This window comes from Thermobia domestica, chromosome 7, assembly GCF_964235325.1.
Source record: "Thermobia domestica chromosome 7, izTheDome1.hap1.1, whole genome shotgun sequence".
NCBI classification, from domain to species: domain Eukaryota; kingdom Metazoa; phylum Arthropoda; class Insecta; order Zygentoma; family Lepismatidae; genus Thermobia; species Thermobia domestica.
In genome coordinates, this window is record NC_137460.1 from 49,787,844 (window position 1) to 49,798,713 (window position 10,870).

Here is a 10,870-nt window from a genome sequence, read left to right on the forward strand (position 1 = left end):
AATATTCTTTGTCTGATCTATGTTGCTATTAAATCATCGGTTCTATTTTAACTTCTTGGTGCATTAGGTAATTATCATAAAGCAGTACCAACTATGCATTGCTTCAAATTCTTTGTTATTACGGAGAGACTTGGATTCGTACGACAAATGTTGTACGCATTCTATCCTCTTCTAAATAATATAATAAGCTGGGGGCTAGCGTTGACTGCAACAGATTTTCAAGAGCTACTTACAAAATTTAAGTTATAACGTTTACGAAAACCTCCTTATTGTTCAATACGACAGCCAGGAGCGGATCCAAGACAGACTTCTGGGGGAACGGTGGGTTATATTACTGCTACTTAGAGCTACTTTTAAGAGCTCCAAACTCTGGGATAGGTTTTATTTATATATAAAATACGAAAGTTTTCTCTTCTGGGAGGGAGGCAATGGCCCCGATCTTTCTCCCGGCATCCGCCCCTGACGACAGTTAATTTTACTTGTGTTATCGTCACAGATTTTGGTGAACTATAGATATATTGCACAATCGACAATACTTAGGGTTCAACGAAAGAAAAATCTTCAGATATACCAGTCAATAAATCTCATCAAGGTGAACAAAATTATATTGATCAATGTAAATCCTGATGCGCAATTTTCGAGAAAATATAGAAAAAATACTTTTTGTGAATCTAATAAAACAAATAATTCTGAGCTGTAACTAAGCCATCTATTAAGTTGATACTGGTCTTAAAGCATACCATTATCAAACTTTTCATTAAGACAGTAACAAGATCTTACTATACAGCATTAGCCTAAAATTATGTTTAAGCAAAGAAAAAAACAATTTTTTTTAACTATAACATTGTCCAAATATCATAATATATTAATCGATAATCGAGTTGATTAAATGAGATTCTTGATGTTAAATTCTGCTGTGTAGTTTTCGAGAAAATCTCGAAAAACTAATGTTTATGGCAAAAAGCATATAGTTTGTATGTTCCCAATAATAATAATAATAATAATAATAATAATAATAATAATAATAATAATAATAATAATAATAATAATAATAATAATAATAATAATAATAATAATAATTGATAATAATAATTGATAATTCTTATTCTACTGAAACACATTATTAATTTATTAATGTAATATATGTATAATAATACACTGTTAAGGAGCGAATTGTATCTATGGTTGTTTATCTTTTCCTCCTAACAATGACACACAGTGACATCCAACAGTGACACACATTCTACTTGTAAAGAGAAATTTTTTAATGGCTTTTGAGCACTTTAAATAAAAATCATTTTGTGAAATGTCAAAATTGTTATCATTATTATTGCAGGCAAATTGAAAATAAACTTGGAGGCGCGGTGGCTCAGTGGTAGAGCGTTCACCTCCAGTGCTTGGGGTCCCTGGTTCGATCCCAGCTCGCGCCGTGTGGACAAACCGTGCTCGTGGGTTTTCTCGGGGTTCTCCCGTTTCCTCCCACTTTCTTCATTCCACCATTTCACTTATATCTCATCATCACCGTCTCCTTTAGCCTAATCGGCATAACCGTGGGACGTAAAGCAAAGATTTTATTTCATTTCATTTTTTAAAAAAACGTCACACAGTGTAAGCCACTCGTTGGGGAGTGGCACACGTCCTCTCACCTTAGTTGTAGAGATGGAGTGCTCCTGACGTGTTTTGCGAATCGGACATTCTCATTTAACTCAAGCATGGTTATTTGTGCTGCGTGGTTTCAATCGTCCATATCTGTGAGGAATGTATCGTCCCACTGGGTATTCGGTACATTCTTGTCGCATATCATGAATACTCAGAACTTAGAGAGCGTCATGGACTACTGCTTAAGACAATGATATGGATATCAGTATTGCCAACAAGTTGATACAAAATATCGCTAAATGGGAGATAAAATGACTCTAACTTTAGATGAAAAGTCGCTTAAAAAATGTCGTCTCTCTCCCTTCACATACATACTCACACATACACACACACACACACACACACACACATATATATATATATATATATATATATATATATATATATATATATATATATATATATATATATATATATATATGTGTGTGTGTGTGTGTGTGTGTGTGTGATGATCTATATATATGATCAATTCAAGCTAAAATACTATCTATGCTACAAAAACGTAATTGAAAGTGTAACCAACAGTAATTTCACTTTTAATACAATATTTATTCTCTACTTTATGATCAAATTTCATTTCAACGAAATCAAAAATGAGTTTAGAAAAACGAACAAAAGTAAAAGTTTACAATTAAAAGAATTACACATTTCAGTTTTACTCACGCTTCTATAGATAATCAGCTTGCTATCAGTAATGTGTTATTTGAGTTTCTAAGCGGAAGCTCGGCAAATTAAAGGACATTAACCCCTTTCTGCATGACTTTTTTTCTTTTAGCGAAAAAAATAATCAGTAGGCCTATTGGAAATCTTCATATGGGAACTTGAAAAATGAATTAAAACTTGAATTTTAGATTTTTCACTTAATTCCGGCGAGAAATAAGTAAGTGTCGTATATGACACACTTACAACTCACAAAGAACATGCCAGGTGACACCAAAATCTCTTAATCATACACGTCAATATCTCACACAACAGACAAAACAGTCATTTGGTGTCTTTGATAAATCACCAAAAAAAAAAAGCTAAAGTTAAAAAAGGGTATCTATATATATAAAAGAGAACGTACAAATCCTTTGTGAACTCATCACGCTAATACGGCTGAACCGATTTCTTTCATTTTTGGGGGGTTGTTAGGATTTGGACCCTAGATGGTTTTTATCATATCACTTTAATTTTTAATTATCAGTGTCTTGAGATAATGGACCATTCAAGTCTCCATAGTTCATCATAGGTAAAAATAAACGTATGTATATGCAACCCGCATGACCACGTGACTCGGCGGGTTAACATAAATGACAGGCGCTTGCAATTTGAAAGCGAAAAAGTAAAAATTATCTAAGTAACAAAGTTTATTGCGTTCCGGGGTGACCGCAGCGAAGCGGGGTGAACGCTGCTAGTGTGCCATATATGGCACGGCATGCGGTAAGGGGTTAAAGGTTGGAATTGGTCCCCGTTAAAGGGCAAGAGATAACATCAATCAAAGAGGGAATATGGAGATAAATGATATGTACTTTCCCAGCTCGTGAAGACCTGACTGAAATAAGGAAAAGGAAAATGAAGTATGTCTCAACTGATTCGAGGTAATAGTACTTGATTACAGTACGAGTTGTTCACAGCACAGAAGTCGCTAGATTTGTAAGTAAATCCCCAAATTACCATTCAAAAATCACCAAAAAAGTCACTAATCAGAAAACTAATTTTGTTGTCGCTATCCTGGAAGTTGAATCCCCTAGATTTAGCGACTTTTCCCCCAAATTGGCAACACTGATACGCTTGTAATTTAGCTTACGCTCTCTGTGCTCTTTTAGTCATTTACTCTTTCATTTATTGTTATACTTTTATCTTTTATTCTTTCTTACTATTTATTGTTGTAATTATACATTTTCTTTATTATTACTATTAATACTATTCATTGTTATTATTCCCATATTGTTTGTTGTTATTGTTTGTTATTCTCATATATTTGTTATTTTAAATCCTCTTATAGATTTTTGCTTCTATTTTGCTACAGTGTTTTTGTTTCTTATATTTTGACATGTTCGTTTCTTAAATTTCATTTACAGCAAGCAGTCCTTATTTGAACAGTCATGTTGATCGTGACAGGGATAAATAGCCTCTATGCTGACGCCCAGTGGCGAATCTAGAGGGTAAAAAGTGGAGGGGGGCTGCAAGAACCTAGGCTATGATAAGTATATCATGAGCTTACTATGAACTTTCAAAAATATATAAATAATAGCTTAAACTATCTTTGTCACTAAAAAAACGGGGGGGGGGGCTAGGCCCAAGGCCCCGGCCTAGATCCGCCACTGCTGACGTCTCCATTAAAGTTCAATCAATTAAACAAACGAGTATTATTATTATTTCTTTTCTTTCTTTTAATTAAAAAAATGTCAAATAATGGTCTACCATTAAACGAATAGCATAAACGGGGCCGATGACGTAGATGGTGTGGTGTAGTACGGCCGCCAATCCTGGAGCTGCTGAGGGTGCCCCAAAGTTTGAGCGGGTCCCATATTTGTATTGAAATTTTCATTGATGTTTTGTTAGTGATGATATCTGACAACGATTCACATACTTGAATACTCTCCCCTCCCGTCCCCGAAGCTATAGAATATAGAAATCAGCGCCACTGTGGTGTAGTCAAGTGGTAAGAGGCATTAGAATGAAAATCTTGAAGTAAAACCTGATCATGAGTTCGAGTCACACTGGGAAAGCGTACGCAGTTTTAAGTGTCCTCCATATTTCGCCGTTCGTGCCCCTGACGAATCTTGTAGTATAAATAATTTCACAGTATAAAAGAGGGGTCCACTGTGACTCAGTGGTAGAGCGCTCCCCTTTGATGCGTGTGGTCTATGCCCAGCTTGCGCCAAGTGTGCTTTGTGGAAGATAAATATTGTGTGTGTGTGTGTGCGTTTTCTCGAGGTTCTCCCGTTTCCTTCCATTTTATTCAATCCACCATGTCATTCATTCATTCTCATCATTACCGTCTTCTTTAGCTTATACAGCATAACCATGGGACGTTAAACTGAAAGTTATATTATTTATTTATTTTTTTTAAAAAAAAAAGCGAGAACAAGAAGTATGTTTGGTTGTCCAGGTTTCCTTTTCACATTTTTTAATGGTAATCCAGCTCTCTTCTAGGTGAGATAGTGTCGTATGGAACGACCTATACTGAAAAGATTTATCTTACATAACTGTCAGTTCATCTGCCTACTGCAACAGTTTCAAACTCCGGTCATGTTTCAGAGCCCTCTATGATAGTAGCTTCCGTCGCTTATAACCTGGGTGCTGCACAAGAACGCAGAATATAAAAACTAATACAAGAATTTTAGAAATGATCCAAAAATGCATCAAAATATTGCGATTTTGGTCAATAATTAGTTTTTGGATCAGGAGTCAAAATTTTGGAACGGCCCCTAAATCGAATTTTCGTTTGTTTTTTTTTTAACGGATTAAGCACATCATACTGAGTTTTTAACTGATAATTTGAATCTGGCTACATTATATGTAATTCTTCATATATAAGGCCTACAAAAAATTTTTTCACTGAAATATATTGAATCTTTTGATGTATTTTTGGATCAGGGGTCACAAAATTTTTGAACGGCCTTTAAATCGAGTTTTCGTATTTCCCCCCCCCCCCGGAATAAGTACATCATACTGAGTTAAGTGGTAGTTTTGGTTTGGCTTCATTATATCTAATCCCCCAGATATAAGGTTTACAAGGAAATTTTTGTTGAAATATATTGGATCTTTTTGGCCAATTGGATCAGGGGTCACAAAATTGTTAAGCGGCCCTTAAATCGAGTTTTTTTTTTTTTTTTTTTTTTTTAACAGAATAAGCACATCATACTGAGTTAACTGATAGTTTCGGATTGGCTACACTATATGTAGTTCTCCAGATATAAGGTCTATAAGAAAAATTTTCCCTGAAATATATTGGATCTTTTGATCCGAAAAAGGAATTTAGGTTCACTATATTTTTTTTTGTTAAAGTTACAAGTTCCAGACAAAGTTCCTGACGCTTCATCACTGTTAAATTATAACAATGAAACTACAAACTATAACTTAGTTATAGTTAAACTTATTACTAATCGTAATAATTAGAAATATTGTTAATGTTAAAAATGAGCAATAATTTGCGGTTGTTGTTATCGACAGTTATTTTCAAATACAGATCATCATAAATAGTTTGTGCCTCACTTTAGGAGTATGTGTATCACTGTTAAGACTATTATGCCACTATTGTTCAGAGACAAGCAACAATATATATAATGTACTTCTTCACAGTGTTTTTTATATACGTACTGCAAATACATAAATTTAAAAATTTTGTTTCAGAAGATTTTAAAAATAATATATTTATTATAATTGACAACGAACTACATACATTATAGCGCCTTACAAACTTCGTTTTTTTTATTTTCTCGAAAACTACGCATGAGAACTCTTCTGTAATCATTTCATTTTTGTTCAGTTTAATGTGATCTATCGATTCATATATCTGTCTCACTTTGGGACAATATTGTATGTAAACAAATTTAATGATTTAATCGTAGCTATATCTAATTAAAGTTTAAGACTTAATCATAGCTTTGAGCTATATCTAATTAAAGTTTAAGACTTAATCATAACTTTGAGCTATATCTAATTAAAGTTTAAGACTTAATCATAACTTTGAGCTATATCTAATTAAAGTTTAAGACTTAATCATAACTTTAAGCTATATCTAATTAAAGTTTAAGACTTAATCATAACTTTGAGCTATATCTAACTAAAGTTTAAGACTTAATTATAACTTTGAGCTATATCTACTTGAAGTTTAAGACTTAATCATAATTAGGAGCTATATTTAATCAAGGTTTAAGACTTAATCATAATTTTGAACTATATTTCAGTAGCTATACTATTGTGCTGTTGCCTTACTAGTGTTAGAATGAAGTTTGATGAATATATATTCAAGTACCAGCTTCATGTTAGTAGATGACGTGATTATTGTACAGCATTTATTTTTATATTTACAAAAAAAAAAAAAAAACACTATCGACTTTCTGGAAAGCTACAAATGAAAAATGTTAGCTGGTTGGGTTCAAAATTATTTGGGGGTCCAATACGTCTATGTAATATTAAACATATGTTATTCTGCACCTGAAAAGACATTAAGTAATATTTCTAGGGGAAAAAATGATAGAATTAGATTATTTTTATAAGAAAAGAAAGAGTACAGATGACGCGTTAAGTCAAATTTTTGGCTTAGATTAATCATTTCTCTGTTAAACAAATATAGTTCTGTTAAGGAAGTCTACAACTGTTAGTCGAGTTACGAAATTTTGACTTGAAGTACGAACCCGGTGGGTTCTTCCCGAGGATGCGCCCCTGCACATACCCATATTTTATTCAGCATATGTTGACACCATTCATATCTATTGCCACTCATTTATATGTTCATCTTTGGAGTTTTTATTATTATTATTATTAATCGTAGAATTAGCTTAATTTCAAAACCATAATGATTGCGTTACAGACTACTTCAATTCAATGAATATAATTTTACAGAAAATCCTATTGTACGCTGTAAATGTGTGATTGATTACGATATTTTAACTCGCAAACTACAAATCGTTCGATCTCAGCATCTACGGTCAAATTATTTGAGTCATGTGCGTCTAAGTAACTGCAAGCAGTCAGTTGTATACAGAGAATGCGTTTCATCAATGTATTGTAATGACTTTTCTGAGTCTTGTACGTCTAAGTAACTGCAAGCAATCAGTTGCATACAGAGAATATGTCTTAAACATGTAATTACTGCAATGACTTCTTTGAGACATATACGTCTAAGTAACTGCAAGCAATCAATTGTATACAGAGAATGTGTTTCAAACATGGTATATTGTAACGACTTCTACAATCTTTCAAAAGAATGCGTTTTCTCTATTGTTAGATTTGTTAATCTACGATTTCCCCAACGTAATTAACTCTCTCAAACTAATTTGTTCAGATTATCTCAAGCTCTATAAAGGGAAATCGTCACGATCAGACTACACTCTACTAGAGAATGATTTAAATAACGTACACAATTTTTGTCAAGTAAACAAACTAGTATTGTAATAGCAATTAGTGCTCTAGAGAAAATGTATTGATTACCCTAACCAGATACAAATTCAAGATAAAACATGTACATTATGTATTTTCTTTAATAAAATAGAAAGGAAATAGTTAAATTGAAAACAGCATAAGAACTTAGTGCTGTTTTTGACTTTTACGTATTTCATTCACCACGTTGACCAAATAGCAAAAGAAGGCTATAAAATTCTAGGAATTACTAATAGAATAGGAAAGGCTTTCAAATATATTCGAACTTTAAAAATATATTTTACGTATATGACGATAACAATAGAAGATGGATAAACGATATGGAATCCACACACTCACAAACAACGTTAGCAACTTGAGCGAATACAAAATACACTTTTCAAACTTTTCCCAAACAAATAAATGTATTTGTATCCAAAATTTAAAATATATTCCAATCCGTGAACAGACTTTAAAATATCATTATTAATAACAAGAGCAGATAATGATGTTCTATTCGTTTACAAACTGTAAAATAACAAATTCGATTACCTGAAACCGCTTAATGAAATTAAATTTTCGGGCTGTCATCAAAGGTAAGAAAGACAAACCCTTCTGTTCTATTACAAAAAGACAGAATCAAGCATCTTCAAAACTCTTCAATATTAAGAATGCGCGCTGTATCCGATATTACACGATTGGTACGGTGTAATTTTACTATTACACTATAAGCAGTTGGGTAGGTATATAATCATGTAAATGCATTAATGAGTTAGGACATTATAATTAGGTGTAATAAATGAAGTGTACAGTTAAATAAATAAGTAAATTAACAACTCACATTTTTAAATAAGTATCTTACATTGCATATAAAATGTAGACATATTTTGGTGTAATTTAATACTTTTACTATGTAAAAAAGGTGTAAATGGTTCAAAAAAATATTTAATTGTTTTGTAACATTCAAAAGCTAATATGAGAATTATATATTTATTTCAAATGTAGACATGAGTTTCAACTGAAAAAACAAATCTTGTTATTTAATTTAGAGAATGTGTTGCTGCCACATCTCTAATTTATTTTTGAATGCCTAGAAATATAAATGTAAGTAGCCAACATACAAGGTAAAGAATTTTTGCTCAAATATTTAAAATTTCTAATGACATTATTTTGTGTCATCTAATTGAAACGAAATAAAACTGCGCTATATTAAGACTAAGTCTCATTAGAAAAAATACTCTTTAATATTTCATTATTATTATTATTATTATTATTATTATTATTATTATTATTATTATTATTATTATTATTATTATTATTATTAATAATAATATTATTGTACGTTACTCCCACCAAAGTGGCAATTTGAAAATTTTGAGATTTAGATCTATTAAAGTTAAAAGTTAATTTTTCTCTTTTGTGATTTGTGTTTTGTCTTTTTTTTTTTAAGAAAGGGATCAATGTTGACGCATTACAATCAAAATTGAATTTTTTGTTCAAAGAAGGCAATAAATACAGATATAATATGCAGTTCTTTTGGAACAATGAATCCCGAGAAAATTGCTAATTTTTGATATTATAACTAATATTGTACTTCGTGGTAAATTCAATAAAAAATTAAGCGTTATAGATACGTACAAGACAAACGGTTATATATCTGGTTACTAGTTTATTTATTTATTTATTTATTTATTTATTTGTCACCTATAACAGGACTGCTGTCCCAATTAGTTGGGTTCATATCACAGAAAAAATAATAGCATTATTTATTATTGTTGTTTGGAACAGCTTAATACACTTGTGAATAGAATTCAAATGGTTCAAAAAATGTTTTATTAGAATACAATATATTCAATAAGTTGGGCTTCAATTTATTAATACTTCTGGCTACTGGAGAACATATTTTAAAACTCAAAGTAGGAGGATAGGAGAAAATTGCTTGACTCGAATTTTATAGAAAATATATGTACTTGACAAGTGCTGTCATACAAACTGTGTTTTTTTTATTTTTATTTTAATGTAGAATTAAAAGTCTCATTACGTGTTACAAGGACTGAATTATTATTATTATTATTATTATTATTATTATTATTATTATTATTATTATTATTATTATTATTATTATTATTATTATTATTATTATTATTATTATTATTATTAGAAAATGAAATTGAATTCTGATAAAGATAATTTCGAAACTGCTAAGTACTTGTTATTATCTTCGGGGGAAAATTGTTAAAGGATTCAAAACATTAACTTAAATCTTGTCAGTGCATTTACAAAACTAATTAAAATTAATAACAATTAAATTCAGATATACCTTACCTTCACTTTTATCTGTATCGTGACGGCTACCCTGTTTGCCAACACCAGGAAATTCTTCCAATTCAAGAAGACTGCTAACAGAAAATCGTCTCGAGTTTTCGGAAGCCGCTAAATCTGTCCCCGGCGGAAAACCGAGACCCATCCCGTAGCTCATCATGATGGCCGCGCGCCCTGAATAACTTTTGTTTTTAACACTGTATACTTAAATGTGATGAGTATATACTACGTATTTTTACGTCTTCTAGGCTACAGAACGGATGCGCTGTGCTATACCACGACGACGTCCGCCCGCCCCGATTGAGATGCCGGAGAAACTCAAGAGAGATCCCGCCCCCTTTTCTCGTTTCAAGAAAAAGAGGCACAGCCTCCTGTCGCTATGTGTGCATGCGCAAGTTGAGTCTTCAAGGAATAAACCAAACCCTCCTCCAGTTTTGCCTTCCTTATGCACACTTATCGCAGGAAGAAGTGACTTTTGACTGAAAGTGGGAAGTATGTGTATATATGTGTGTGTGTGATAGAGGCAATACAACCCGACAAAAAGACCGACCTCTCCCGTTCCTCCCGTGCTCCTCAAGGCAACCGAATTAAAAGCTCGGTGTCCGGTTACTTAACGAGAGCAGACCCTCACATCCGTCATGTTTTCTGGCAACGACACTATCTCCTTCTCCTCCCCCCGGTACACTTCAACTATTTTTTTTTCTTCTTATTTCAATGTTGTGATACACCTTCGTCTCTCAGATCTATAAAGCATCGTCATTTTGTAGCTTGTCATAAACTTTTTTTTAATCTTTAAAACATTCGGAGTGGCTGAAAG

At 32.2% G+C, this 10,870-nt stretch overlaps 1 protein-coding gene across 2 annotated transcripts in view; it reads right to left on the minus strand.

The window, feature by feature from the left end:
* The window catches only part of LOC145690073 (paired mesoderm homeobox protein 2-like), a 127,543-nt gene extending 116,922 nt beyond the window's left edge, over positions 1–10,621 (minus strand). For both annotated transcript variants that reach the window (XM_081764593.1, XM_081764591.1), the window contains exon 1: positions 10,057–10,621. In XM_081764593.1, coding sequence (XP_081620719.1) covers positions 10,057–10,213 — 157 coding nt within the window. In that variant the 5' untranslated portion in view covers positions 10,214–10,621. The remainder of the gene's footprint in view (positions 1–10,056) is intronic.
* Positions 10,622–10,870: the final 249 nt, after the last annotated feature.